The sequence below is a fragment of the Pseudophryne corroboree genome, chromosome 3, assembly GCF_028390025.1.
Source record: "Pseudophryne corroboree isolate aPseCor3 chromosome 3, aPseCor3.hap2, whole genome shotgun sequence".
NCBI lineage: Eukaryota > Metazoa > Chordata > Amphibia > Anura > Myobatrachidae > Pseudophryne > Pseudophryne corroboree.
In genome coordinates, this window is record NC_086446.1 from 412448789 (window position 1) to 412463882 (window position 15094).

Sequence of the window (15094 nt, forward strand, 5' to 3'; positions counted from 1 at the left end):
CTCCCATCAGAAACAGCCTACTTCATGTTGCATGTGCATCTTGATACTCACCGCCCAGAAACGCCTACGTCATGTTAGGATCCTTTCCCTCAAGATGCATCACGCACGCACACACACAGGGCCGGATTAAGCCTTGGGGGTGCCCAGGGCACTTAAGACAGGGGGCCCCAAAGGAAGGTGGGGGATGAATATTAATTTGTGTATACCTCCCAACATGTCCCATTCCAGGAGGGACAAAATGCTCTCTACCTGGACTTCCCATTTAACATCTGATTGGCGTCACCTATATTGAACTACTTAATTGATAAGAAAGGTTCTTCAACACAGGTGATTGCAATCATAAATTAAGAAGGAAGTCCAGGTAGAGAGCATGTTGTCCCTCCTGGAATGGGTTATGGCGGAAGGTATGGATTGTCTATATTAAATTTAAACCAATGGTGTATATTAGCTTTGACTAATAGTTTAATAATGCCTGGGTAATGTTTATAGCTCCACCTAATTGACAGACAACTATTTTATAAACTTTTCTTGTAGTTGAACAAAGAAAAATAAAATTATTTATCTTGTCACATGCAATTATAGCAGCAGCCTCTGTACTACTTACACACTGGGACAGGACTCAGAAGGAGTCTCTGTGTGTCTCTATCTCTGGACCCAAATGGTTTAGTTGCATAAGAGTTTACACAGGACTTAGACACTAAAGCAGGGAGGAGAAGCTGGGATCCCTGTCTCTGCCTGCACTGCATACTGTCCTGCGCACATTCTGGCTGCTGGTTCTGCTGCTGCTTCAGAGGGAAACCTAGTGATGTCAGCGTGTTCTGGCCAGGCCCCATGACAAAGGGGGGCCTGGGGTACAGTGTGCCCTGCACCACCCCCATAATCTGGCTATGCGCACACACATACTTGTGATTTACAGCGCATGCGCAGATCATGTTTTGCGATTCAGTCTCATGCACAGTCAGTTTGAAATTAGGCATTTTTACAGATGCATCTGACTGAATCATATAGGACCTGTTGAAGAAATGGAAGTAAGTCGTGCATATACTGCGTATGGAAAAAATTAATATATTCACACACATCCTCCTGTGCACCTGGTTTAGTTGTAGTCATATTATCATTGAGTACTTGAGCCTACCCTATGTTAGGTGCAATAAAGCTACACCAAACAGTATTATTTTACTTACATAAATCTCTGTATAGCCTGCAGTTGCATTAACATGACATCACTGAATGCTCCATACTTGAGAATGCCCCATTGCACCCTAATTCCACCTTTTTGTCCGTAAGTATAGATGCAAATGAAATGCATAAGACTCCGAATCAACCACATATGCATTCATTCATTTCAGAGGCTGTGTAGTGTGAATTCACACAAGATATGCTACACAAATGGGTTCAATTTTGAATAAGCCCCATAGCCTTTATTTCGCTAGGATTATCCACCCATATTCTCCCATGGGCAGACATAAGCAGTGTTATCTTTGCAGATTTTGCCCACAAATCTATTTTCTTGGAAGCAAGTGCATTCAAGGTTCATAATATAAATAAACATTATTATCATCATTATTACTACTACTATTATCATGTTGCAAAATGCCAATTGTGCTTACCCTGCATTTATACTATTAAGTTTTTTTACTTTTCAAAAATGCAACTCACCATCTTTGTTTTATCCATGGCTGTTAATATAGTCACATTCAGATTCTGCAGAGCAGTGAGGACGTTCTTGTATTCCCCCAAATGTTCTGAGAAATAATCTGAAATACAAAGTTGAGCATAAAAGGAGATGTTTTAGTGTCCCAAAAATGGCATTGTTAAACATTGTGTAATGACAGTATTTGTTAACAGGGCTGGAGAGAGTTAAAACAGGACACATGCTGTATATGTTTTTTTAATAAAATATGCATTATATTGTTCCTGAAGAGCAGGACCTTGAAAATGCCATTGTTTGCGAAAAATAAGCGGAATGAGTTTTCTTTAATTTGGACTCATTGGAAATAATCTGTTTTCATTTGACTGAAGGAGAGAGAATTGACTGCATAGGAAAGGAAAGAGTTAAACATCTTGGAAGGGGTGGACCTAGCTGTTAGGAAAGTACAGCCTTTTAGGGGGAGGGTTTGATATATATAGGGAAGGTGAGGCCATCTTAGTTCTCTTGGTGGATTTGCTTTCCCACCCTCCCGCCCTGGTACTAAGAGATTCTGGCACGTGGTGCTTTGGCGTTAAGTTGTTGGCTGGTGTATCGTTGGCTATTTATTGGCGGAAAAGAACGGCAGTTTTGTATTGTAGGGAAAACTGTAGTGTTTTACAGTTTGTTGTGGTTTAGGTGCACTCACCTCCATCGACTTATGGCCGCTTGACCACCCATCCGGGAAGGCAGCGGCAGGGCACCCAGGAGCGGTGGGTAGTCACTGTGGGGGTTGAGTTGTCACCTATTACCGGTTTATGATAAGTTTTAGTAAATTTATAGGATTAGTTATTTAAGGTTAATTTAGGTTAATTGAGCCGTTCTTTTGGGCCGCCACCATATGCCGGCTGGAGCGGCATATTAAATTAATTTCTTTATTACAGGTTTGCTAATGGATAGGGACAAATAAATAGCTAGCAATTTTCTGCCAAAATTCAAGTCTCCGTGTCGTTATTTCTGGTTCTAGGTTATGAATGCTTTACTTTCAAAGAAAGGGGTCCACCAAATATCACTAGGATGTTTATTAATTTGACTCACTCTCTCTTTTGTCTAGTGTGTCAGTGTCTGTTGCCCACTTTACCCTTTGTCTTATTTTTTTCCAGTGTTTCTATGATATCATGCAAGGTAGTACAGGTTGAGTATCCCTTATCCAAAATGCTTGGGACCAGAAGTATTTTGGATATCGTATTTTTCCGTATTTTGGAATAATTGCATACCATAATGAGATATCATGGCGATGGGACCCAAATCTAAGCACAGAATGCATTTATGTTTCATATACACCTTATACACACAGCCTGAAGGTCATTGTAGCCAATATTTTTAATAACTTTGTGCATTAAACAAAGTTTGTGTACATACACACAATTCATTTATGTTTCATATACACCTTATACAAACAGCCTAAAGGTCATTTAATACAATATTTTTAATAACTTTGTGTATTAAACAAAGTTTGTGTAGATTGAGCCATCAAAAAACAAAGGTTTCACTATCTCACTCTCACTCAAAAAACTCTGTATTTTGGAATATTTGGATATGGGATACTCAACCTATATAGTGATGTTGCACAGTATATAGAAGCAGTGATGTAATGTATATCTATATACTGTATGTATGGTAAAGAGAGTTCAGTAGTGCTCCCTGAAGCTCAACAAACCAAAATCATCATCTTTCCCCCATCCAGAGCCTCCATCCCCTCCCAATAAGTCTATCACTGTTGGCAACACCGTCATCTTCCCCAACTCCGCTGCTTGGGCGTCACTCTTGGCTCCTCCCTTTCCTTCACCCCCCACATCCAATCTCCGGCTCAATTCTATCAGTTCCAGCTACGCAACATCGCTCGCATCAGCCCGTTCCTATCCCAAAGTGCAACAAAACTTATCCACTCACTGGTCATCTCACGGCTCAACTGTTGCAACATTCTCCTAATTGGACTCCTATGCTCCCATCTCATTCCACTGTGATCTGTTATCAACTCCGCAGCTAGACTTATCTTCCTCTCCCACCGCTCCACATCTGCCACTCCCTTTTGACAAAACCTGCACTGGCTCCCATTCCCCTACAGAATCCTCTTCAACCTCCTCACCCTCACATACAAGGCCCTCTCTTACTCCACTTCTCCCCATTTCCAACCTCATCTCCCTACACTCTACCTCACGTCCTCTCCGGTCGACCAGTGACCATCGTCTCTCCTCTACCCTGGGGACTGCATCCCATGTGCGATCCAAGATTTTGCCCACACTGCCCCCCTTCACTGGAACAAGCTCCTTCACTTTTTAGACTCTCTCCGAACTTGCAAAGCTTTAAACAACACAGAAAACCCACCTGTTCATCAAAGTATACCCTTCCGCATAACCTAGTCTTGAAGCTTCTCTCCTAAACTTCTGCCTTATGCATTGGCGATCTATGCTTTGCTTACTTCCTGCCATCAGGCCACCTTCCACTTGCTCACAACACCTTATGTCACCTCTCTGTCTCCTCCCACCCCCTACATTGTGAGCTTCTTGGCCCTCTTCGCTCCTGTTCTAACAACCCTCTTCTCTCACACTACAATTACAGCTCTCTCCTACTCAATGAAAGTCTAGACCCGCATCTCCTCTCACTTGTTACTGTTCATCTCTTCCAATGGCTGCCTGCCCCCAGTAGTACACAAATTACGCCTTTGCTTCCTTACATCTCAGCTGTATTGTGTACTGAAAAGTGTGATGCTAATTGTTACCTGTGCTCTGTTTCAGTTTTTCAGTTACTGTAATGTTAAGTTCTTTGCACCATGTATTGTTCTAATGTCTGTCATAGCACCTTATAAATAAAATGTAATAATAAATATCATCATCATCGTGTAGGGTATACTGGGGTTCATAAAGTAGTGTAGGGTATAGAGGGGGCAGTGATGTAGTGTAGGCTATAGAGGGGTCAGTGATGTAGTATACGGTATAGAGGGGTCAGTAATGTAGTGTACGGTATAGAGGGGTCAGTGATGTAGTGTATGGTATAGAGTGGTCAGTGATGTAGTTTACGGTATAGGGGGGTCAGTGATGTAGTGTATGGTATAGAGGGGTCAGCGATGTAGTGTACGGTTTAGAGGGGTTAGTGATGTAGTGTGGGGTATAGAGGGATCAGTGATGTTTTGTAGAGTACAGAGGGGTCAGTGATGTAGTATAGGGTATAGATGGATCAGTAAGGTTTTGTAGGGTATAGAGGGGCCCATAATGTAGTGTAGGGTATAGTGGGGTCAGTGATGTAGTGTAGGGTATAGAGGGGTCAGTACTGTAGTGTAGAGTATAGGGGAGTCAGTGATGAAGTCGAGGGTATCGAGGGGTCAGTGATGTTTTGTAGAGTACAGAGGAGTCAGTGATGTAGTGTAGGGTATAGAGGGGTCAGTAAGGTTTAATAGGGTATAGAGGGGTCCATAATGTAGCATAGGGTATAGTGGGGTCAGTGATGTAGTGCAGGGTATAGAGGGGTGTGTAATGTAGTGTAGAGTATAGGGGGTCAGTGGTGTAGTGTAGGGTATAGAGAGGTCAATAAAAATCCCAAGTATAGTACCTAGTAGACTATTAATGAGATGAAGACTTCAAATGCAGGAAAAAGTACACAATGAGGGTAAAAAAAAGGTAAAGGTCAAGGGTTCAAGTGGCCTGTGCCATGTCTTGTGTTATGCTTAAACTGATATATGTTAATTTTTGGTATGCGGGAGAAGCAAAGGAAATTTTCGACCTGGGATCCTCTTGGTCTAGAATCATCTCTGGGTATGATAACCAGCATAAATAGTTTTTGGCAGCATCAACTGCCGCAACCACATGCTGTACAAGAGTATCCGCTTCTCAGGGACCAAAGTAATTAATGTGTATTACATATAGAAATAACTTAGTGTTCCACATAATTTTTTTTATCGACAGGTGTCTGCATAAGCTAATTAATGGAATGTGAGTCACTCGCTTCATTAAATCAAAACGCCCCAGGAGATGTAACACATCGTGAGTTGTTTGATGGAACTTTGCTAGATCACATATCAGAAGGGCCAGGATGTTGATGGCAGCAAATGCGTACAAAGAGGAAGCCTAAGGCAGGAGTCGGGAAATCAGTACACAGCTTTGGGCGCTGACTAAACCTAGAAATGAAGATGCCAGAAGAGCAAGACTGTATAAAACATTTTTTGCCAGTAATGGGAAGAAATTTGGTGGAACTTCAATAGCACTGTCAGCATCTAACACAGAGAGATTACCCTTATTTGCAGTATTGAGAAGACATATTTTTTGGGGGGGGGTTTCTTGAGAAGTATTTGTACACTTTTACAGCCATGGGGGGATGAAATTGGCCCCGAAGAATTATCAGGGACGAAAAAAATGTTTTTTTGAGATATTTTTATGATTTCTCATGATTTTTTTGTCGTGCAAATCAATCCACTTAGAGGGGGTTATTCAGAGTTGTTCGCAAACCAGAAAAGTTAGCAATTGGGCAAAACCATGTTGCACTGCAGGTGGGGCAGATGTAACGTGCAGAGAGATATAGATTTGAGTGGGTTACATTGTTTCTGTGCAGGGTAAATACTGGCTGCTTTATTTTTACACTGTGATTTAGATTTCAGTTTGAACACACCCCACCCAAATCACTCTTTCTGCACATGCTATATCTGACCCACCTGCAGTGCAGCATGGTTTTGCCCAGTTGCTAACTTTTTTTGTTTGCTAACAGCTCTGAATAACCCCCAGATTCCGTGATAAATTCACGGACCTATGTGTTTTCGCTATCGTGGCAGTGAAAAATGGGCTAATATTTGGGACTTTTTGTTGCCTGCCTCAGGCAAGTGGGAAAAATTCCAGATGAGTGTCTGCTTTCTAGGCTAAGTGGATAACACAGGGGGATCAGGCTAATTGAATTCCCCCAAAGGCACAGATTTAAAAACCAGGAAACTTCACAAAAAACATTTTCTGTAGGTTTGCACTGAGTCTCAGATCATAAAATCTGCAATATGGAATTTTTATAAGAAGCCGTTTATTAACAGAGATGCAAGAAAATGGGATCATATGAGGATAAATGTTACCACTAAGCTTATCACATGAAAGTGATTGTAATAAAAACTAAAAAAGAATGAAGAAATCAGCTCAGCTGATGAACAATGCAATGAAAATGTATTCTGAAAAAGACTTTGTAGGCCTCTTTGGTGACAACTAATATTTTAAAACAAGAGATTAAAATTCACGCAGTGATATCCTACTTTGTAATATTATATATTATCTTTGTACTAATAAGTTTCTGTACCATTCATTGAGCAGATTAGGAGCCTAATTCAGTACGAGTTGTTAATCTGCTAATATTGCAAATTGACGCTTTTCAGCCATTTCAGCCAGCAGCACGTGTGTGTGGGCATTCACAATGTGAGTGACAGGCAGCGGGTGTTCGGGGGCGGTGACACGGTGTTGGGGGGAGAGTGGTCCAGGAAACGCAGGCGTGTCATGGCTGTTTTCGTGGTGGCCCGAAAACATTTGGAGAAGTTGCTCATAGTAACCAATCAGTGTTGATGTAAACATTTCTAAAGTTCATTTTCTAAAATTATATGTAGCAGCTTATTGGTTGCCATAGCCAACTTCTCAACTGGCTCATTTATCCACACTTTTCACTGCTTCATGAATATACCCCTCTACGCTGCTACCTATAATTTTATAGAATGCACTTGATAAATGTTACTTCAAAGCTGATTGGTTACCATAGGCAACTTCTCCACTGGCTCACTCCTCTCCTCTTCTCACTGCTTCATACAATGATGAGTCTGCTAGGAGCAGTCTGTGTGAATGAATGATAGCAGTGTGTTTAAATTCTTCCTGGTTCCACATGATTACAGTACAGTAATAGCCACAGGGCCCTGTCCCAGACATGACCGGCCACAGACATGACAGGCTCCCATGTGTGTATCCCCCACTATGAGGGCCCCTGTCTGCAACAGGGAAGGTCTGGGCACAGCACATGTCCGGGGAGGACCTACTGAATAGAACACTGGAGCATACTTGCCTACTCTCCCGGAATGACCGGGAGGCTCCCAAAAATCGGATGACCCTCCCGGCTCCTCAGAAAAGCAGACAAGTCTCCCAATTTCTGTGCTCCCCCACTGCCCGGCCGCCCACTTAGTGAGTAAAGTGGGCGGTCCGGCCAATCGATGACGCGATTCTTGTTGAATCGCATCATCATAGCCACGCCCCCTGCAGTATAATGCCGGTAATAGCGGCATTATACAGTGGGGTGCATGGCTTAAGTTATGCACTATATGAGCCACGCCCCCACCCCGCCTCAGCCCCGTTCTGCCTCTGCTCCGCCCCCTCTACTCATCACTACCCTTCCCCACCCCCTCCTGATCCGACCTGGCTGCTCTCTCCCGGGGAGAGCAGCCAAAAATTCGGTAAGTATGCACTGGAGGGGTATGGTAGATAGAAGCATACAGCGGAAGTTGCAGTGTAGGATAGAATGGGGATTACCTAGGTGCGTAATTCCAATATACCTGCATGTTTTTATTGTTAAAGTAGCCCATTCATATCTGTGCTAATGACGTTCTGTGTGTGCTATATCTGGGATTTCCTGTATGTATATATCACAGTAATGGAGCAGCTAGTGGTCTATTGGGGACATGTGTCAAACCTTTTACACAGGAGAAGATATAATTTTATAGACTGCAGTAATGGGCAATTATTTCATCTAGGGAGCCACTTGGAAAGCTAAAGTAACCTGAAAAGGGCCACAATGGGGGGGCCAAATGTCACTCCTGGTGATGGGAAGCGCTGTACGGATCTAATGCATCATACATGCTTTGTCAACAAAGGAGGAAACTAACCAATGATGTTCCAAATGTGCACTGATGCAAAAGTCTAAGGGCCTAATTCAGCATGGACTACAAAAGCAAACTCTTTCTCTAATGGGCAAAACCATGTGGGTCATTCCGAATTGATCGCTCGCTAGCAGTTTTTAGCAGCCATGCAAACGCATTGTCGCCGCCCACCAGGGAGTGTATGTTCGCTTTGCAGAAGAGCGAACGCTTGTGCAGCAGAGCGCCTACAAAATCGTTTTGTGCAAAACAAGAGTAGCCCTGTAGTTACTCTTCGTGTGCGTTTATTCTAATGACGGAGGGACGGCTTTTGATATTACACAACCGCCCAGAGAACGCCCAGCCACGTCTGCGTTTTTTCTGCCATGCCTGCGTTTTTCTAAGCACTCCCTGAAAACGGTCAGTTGACACCCAGAAACGCCCTCTTTCTGTCAATCTCCTTGCGTTCGGCTGTGCGATTGGAGTCGTCGCTAGAACCAGTGCAAAACCACAATGGACTTTGTATCCGTACGAAGTGCGTGCGCATTGCGGAGCATACGCATGCGCAGATTAGCCGTTTTTTTAACTGATAGATACGCTGCGAACAATGGCAGCTAGCGATCAACTCGGAATGACCCTCCATGTGCAGTGCAGGTGGGGCATTTGGACCTGTGGACATCTACCGACATCCAGGATTATTGGATCGTGGACTTATCATTTGGAGCCTTGGTGCCGCTGTGTATGAGGAGTGCCTATCAGGAACCCTACAATTGCGTGCTGGAGCCATTGCCAACTGGACCACCACCTATGGGCCATTAACATTGTCACTCCTGGACTGGTAAATATTTGGAACTGACAGTCCCCACAGCAAAAGGCCTTTCTGTAGTACATGTCCATCTACCACTGAATTATACGGTGATATGTCCCTTGTCCTAAACTTATCAAAGACTTTCATGTTCTAAAAGCTCCTACTAATTAATTTTTATTATATTGTGTGTTGTAATAGTAAAGCAGAGATTTCTTCCTTAAAGACATTTAATTTTAATAAATAACCTATCAATTGTTTTTGGTTTTTTTAAAACACACACCTGTCTGTTTGCATGAAAGTAGTTAGCGCTGTGTTGCTTTTATATTAGGTTTTTTGGATTGACTATCCATTTCATAACAGCTGCTTGGTAAACCAGCTCGGACCAAGCGCGTGGGAATTTTGCTTCTAGGAGCAAAATATTTTTCTTAACCAAGTCCAGGTGGGGCAAATATAACATGTGCAGAGAGAGATAGATTTGGGTGAGTTATAGTATTTCTGTGCATAGTAAATACTGGCTGCTTTATTTTTACACTGCAATTTAGATTTCAGTTTGAACACACCCCACCCAAATCTAACTCTCTCTGCACATGTTATATCTGCCCCCCCCCCCTGCAGTGCAGCATTGGTTTGCTCATTAGAGAAAGCTGTTGCTGAAATAGGCCCTAAATTCAATGTGACATTTCTTTTGCGTTGGCTCTGTCTGCTTGTAACTACCATAACTACCGTAACAGCAGGTGGGAGGCATACACACGGAGCTAACTAATCTGTGCAAGACACATCAGCTTAGATTCACTGTACAGTAGTCCAGAGTATTTTAATGACACTAACACATGAGCTAATAGGTTACAGGCAGTGTTGCTGGGGAGTTGAGCATCACTCAGCTGACTCATGACCTTTTATTAATATATAAACAGCCCTAAAGAAGACTTTCATCAATGCAAGAAACAGCTATAGAAAATACTCATTTTAAAGGAAGCTATTACTTGGAATAGGTTGGGGGTGGAATCCTGACACCGGGATCCAGGCCAGCAGAATGCTGGCAGCAGTGCGAGCACTAGAAAGCTACTTGCGGGATCGCTGCGCTCGTCACGCTGAGGGCTCGGAGGCTCGCTGCGCTCGCCACAGGTCATACTTGCCGACTTTTGGCCTGCTCTCTCCGGGAGAGAGCAGCCGGTCGGCTCAGCAGGGCAGGCAGGCAGTGAGGTGACGTGCAGAGGGGGGTGGGCCAGAGGCGGAATGGGGGCGTGGCTGCTGGATCGCATCATGTAAGCCACGCCCCCGTTGTGTAATGGCACTATTACCGGCATTATACAGCAGGGGGCGTGGCTATGATGATGCGATTCAACAAGAATCGCTTCATCGCCTGCCCGGACCGCCCACTTTACTCGCTAAGTGGGCGGCCGGGCAGGGGGTGACCCCTGAAATCGGGAGACTTGCCTGCTCTTCCGGGGGGGCCGGGAGGGTCACCCGATTTTTGGGAGCCTCCCGGCTATTCCGGGAGGGTAGGCAAGTATGCCACAGGTTCTATTCTCACTCTCTGGGTGTCACGGACGCCCACCAGTGGGAATAGCCCTTGTGCAGCTGCCGGCATTCTCGGCTGTCGGGAACCCAGCGACAGTATTCTGACCGCCAGGATCTCGACCGCAGGGATATTAACTACATCCCCTTGGAATAATAGGCACAACACTGTCTTTCTGAGTAAACGGTTAGGCAGTTCTCCCCTGTACAGTAGTAATGTAATACAATTGTGGCAGTCCTTGTATGTCTATATACTAATTGTTACAGTAGCTCATTTTTGTTGCATTGAGGAGTATCTCACTTGTTACATTTTAGTTATAGTAATTCAGATAGAAAACCAATATATATATATATATATATATATATATATATATATAGCTTTAGCAATAGGTTTTGGAGCACAACAAATTATAATTATAAAACTATAGGAGGCATTCCCCTTAAAAGGAAGATTGCCTACAGTATGTTAGCATATTCGACAAATGACAGATCACAAAGGTCATTAGAATTAGCTCACCACAAATTCGCTCCGTGTCCATGTTACTGTAAAAAAAAAAAAAAAAAGCAAGTAAGCACCTTACCAAGTAGCTGATTCAACATCTCATTTCCATTACAGATTACATTTAATTCTAACTTAAATAAACGAGGATTTTTTTAAATTGACATACATCATTTACATACCAAAATACGGAATGGGAAACTGGTATACAGTATCTTCATTATCATCAATATTGTATAATTAATAGATATAATTCACCTTATAGCATGCATGTAAGAACACTGACACTTCGTTTCACCTCAGAAGGTGACTACTCCCTGAAAATCCAGCACAAGTGCAGTAAGGAACATACGAGATGCGGACATGCACAGCGTCCACTGAAGTGGCTGCTGGAAGCGGGGGCTAGAGACCACTGTCCTAGAGAAAAAATACTAATACAACATTGGGGATACAATATTACAATTACATATTTTTTTGTAATTTTGGATCAAACAGCCTTACCCCCAGAAGCCTGTATACAATAGCAGCTGCAACAGCAGGAAACCCAGTCTGGTCTGTTCACACAGACACATGCAAGGATCAGATTGCCTTGGATATACAGTTCATCCAGAGCTTATTATCACAACAACCGCTATTCACATATACCTTGTCGGCGTGAAGCCGCCTACACAGCTCACACTTTGGCATATTAACTAAACTGTTATTGGATCCACGGCAAGGAGAATATCAATTTAATTCTCATAATTTTGAATGAGACATTGAGTTTTTTAATTGCAGATATACTGAAACTAGAGATGTGCACTGGACATTTTTCGGGTTTTGTGTTTTCGTTTTAGATTCGGTTCTGTGGTCGTGTTTTGGATTCAGACGTGTTTTGGCAAAACCTCCCTTAAGAATTTTCGTCGGATTCGGGTGCGTTTTGGATTCGGGTATTTTTTTTTTTAAAAACCCTCAAAAACAGCTTAACCACTTAACTGACGATTATTTCGCCAAAAACCGCTCCGAAATTGTCAGGTTTTTTTTATGAGTGAATTAAGTGAAGAACATGACATTAACCCTATCCCAAATGATTTTAGTTAAATTAAAAAAAAGGAGAAAAAAAAATATTTTTTTAAAAGTCAAACATTGAAACATCGTAACATCGTTCGGGAACATCGCAACCATCGGAACATCGTGACTATCGCGGCTTTTATTTTGAAAGCCGGGATAGCCTGCAGGTATGCAAGGGGGGGTCTGGGGCTGGCTTGGGAGGGGTCATTTATTCTCCCCAGCGGCTGCCATTGTCTGCAGCCGCTGGAGGGGGGAGATCCTGCCATGCTGACCGATCAGCAGTGATCGTCAGCACGGCAGACACAGGGAGAGAGTGCAGGGAGGCAGAGGGACCTTCTGGTCCCTCTGACAGCAGCAGCGGAGGGAAGTTTATCTTCCCTGCCGCTGCTAACACTCTCTATCTGACTGGTCGCATCCTGTGCGACAAGGTCAGATAGAGCAATTGCAGGCATGGTCGCATCTGATGCGACCATGCCAGCCAAGTGGTTAAATCATAGAATTTGGGGGTAATTTTGATCCCATAGTATCATTAACCTCAATAACCATAATTTCCACTCATTTCTAGTCTATTCTGAACACCTCACACCTCACAATATTATTTTTAGTCCTAAAATTTGCACCGAGGTCGCTGGATGACTAAGCTAAGCGACACAAGTGGCCGACACAAACACCTGGCCCATCTAGGAGTGGCACTGCAGTGTCAGACAGGATGGCACTTCAACAAAATAGTCCCCAAACAGCACATGATGCAAAGACAAATAAAAAAAAAGAAAAAGAGGTGCAAGATGGAATTGACCTTGGGCCCTCCCACCCACCCTTATGTTGTATAAACAGGACATGCACACTTTAACAAACCCATCATTTCAGCGACAGGGTCTACCACACGACTGTGGCTGAAATGACTTGTTGGTTTGGGCCCCCACCAAAAAAGAAGCAATCAATCTCTCCTTGCACAAACTGGCTCTACAGAGGCAAGATGTCCACCTCATTATCATCCTCCGATTCCTCACCCATTTCACTGTGTACATCCCCCTCATCACAGAGTATTAATTCGTCCCCACTGGAATCCACCATCACAGGTCCCTGTGTACTTTCTGGAGGCAATTGCTGGTAAATGTCTCCACGGATGAATTGATTATAATTCATTTTGATGAACATCACCTTCTCCACATTTTCTGGAAGTAACCTCCTACGCTGATCGCTGACAAGGTTACCGGCTGCACTAAACACTCTTTCGGAGTACACACTGGAGGGGGGGCAACTTAGGTAAAATAAAGCCAATTTGTGCAAAGGCCTCCAAATTGCCTCTTTTTTCCTGCCAGTATACGTACGGACTGTCTGACATGCCTACTTGGATGCTGTCACTCATATAATCCTCCACCATTCTTTCAATGGTGACAGAATCATATGCAGTGACAGTAGACGACATGTCAGTAATCGTTTGCAGGTCCTTCAATCCGGACCAGATGTCAGCTATCGCTCCTGATTGCCATGCATTACCGCCAGCGGGTGGTTTTGGAAATTTTATCCTTTTCCTGGCAGCTCCAGTGGCGGGAGAAAATGAAGGAGGAGCTGTTGGCGGGTCATGTACCGCTTGACTTGACAATTGTCTCACCAGCAGGTCTTTGAACATGTGCAGACTTGTGTCTGCCGGAAAGAGAGATACAACGTAGGCTTTAAACCTAGGATCAAGCACGGTGGCCTGTGTAGTGCTCTGATTTCAGCAGATTGACCACCCGTGAATCCTGGTTAAGCGAATGAAGGGCTCCATCCACAAGTCCCACATGCCTAGCAGAATCGCTCCGTTTTAGCTCCTTCTTCAATCTCTCCAGCTGCTTCTGCAAAAGCCTGATGAGGGGAATGACCTGATTTAGGCTGGCAGTGTCTGAATTGACTTCACGTGTGGCAAGTTCAAAAGGGTTGGAGAACCTTGCACAATGTTGAAATCATTCTCCACTGCGCTTGAGTCAGGTGCATTCCCCCTCCTTTGCCTATATCGTAGGCAGATGTATAGGCTTGAATGGCCTTTTGCTGCTCCTCCATCCTCTGAAGCATATAGAGGGTTGAATTACACCTCGTTACCACCTCTTGCTTTGCTTCAGCTGATGGCAGGGCATGTTCAGGAGTGTTTGCTGGTGCTCCAGTCTTCGGCACGCGGTGGCTGAATGCCGAAAGTGACCCGCAATTCTTCGGGCCATGGACAGCATCCCCTGCACGCCCCTGTCATTTTTTTTAAAATTCTGCACCACCAAATTCATTGTATGTGCAAAACATGGGACGTGCTGGAATTTGCCCACACATAATGCACGCACAATATTGGTGGCATTGTCCGATGTCACAAATCCCCAGGAGAGTCCAATTGGGGTAAGCCAATCTGCGATGATGTTCCTCAGTTTCTGTAAGTGGTTGTCAGTTGTGTGCCTCTTATGGAAAGCGGTGATACAAAGCAAAGCCTGCCTAGGAACGAGTTGGCGTTTGTGAGATGCTGCTACTGTTGCCACTGCTGCGGGAGGCAATACTTCTACCCAGTGGGCTGTCACAGTCATATAGTCCTTAGTCTGCCCTGCTCCACTTGTCCACATGTCCGTGGTTAAGTGGACACTGGGTACAACTGCATTTTTTTAGGACACTGGTGACTCTTTTTCTGAAGTCTGTGTACATTCTCGGTATCGCCTGCCTACAGAAGTGGAACCTAGATGGTATTTGGTACCGGGGACACACTACCTCAAGCAATTC

General features: G+C 43.9%; 1 protein-coding gene across 2 annotated transcripts in view; it reads right to left on the minus strand.

Moving 5' to 3' along the window:
• NECAB3 (N-terminal EF-hand calcium binding protein 3) overlaps nucleotides 1-15094 on the minus strand; it is a 231844-nt gene that overhangs the window by 164644 nt on the left and 52106 nt on the right. For both annotated transcript variants that reach the window (XM_063960213.1, XM_063960212.1), the window contains exons 4-5: nucleotides 11327-11352; nucleotides 1660-1757 (exon numbers count right to left, since the gene is read on the minus strand). In XM_063960213.1, coding sequence (XP_063816283.1) covers nucleotides 1660-1757; nucleotides 11327-11352 — 124 coding nt within the window. The remainder of the gene's footprint in view (nucleotides 1-1659; nucleotides 1758-11326; nucleotides 11353-15094) is intronic.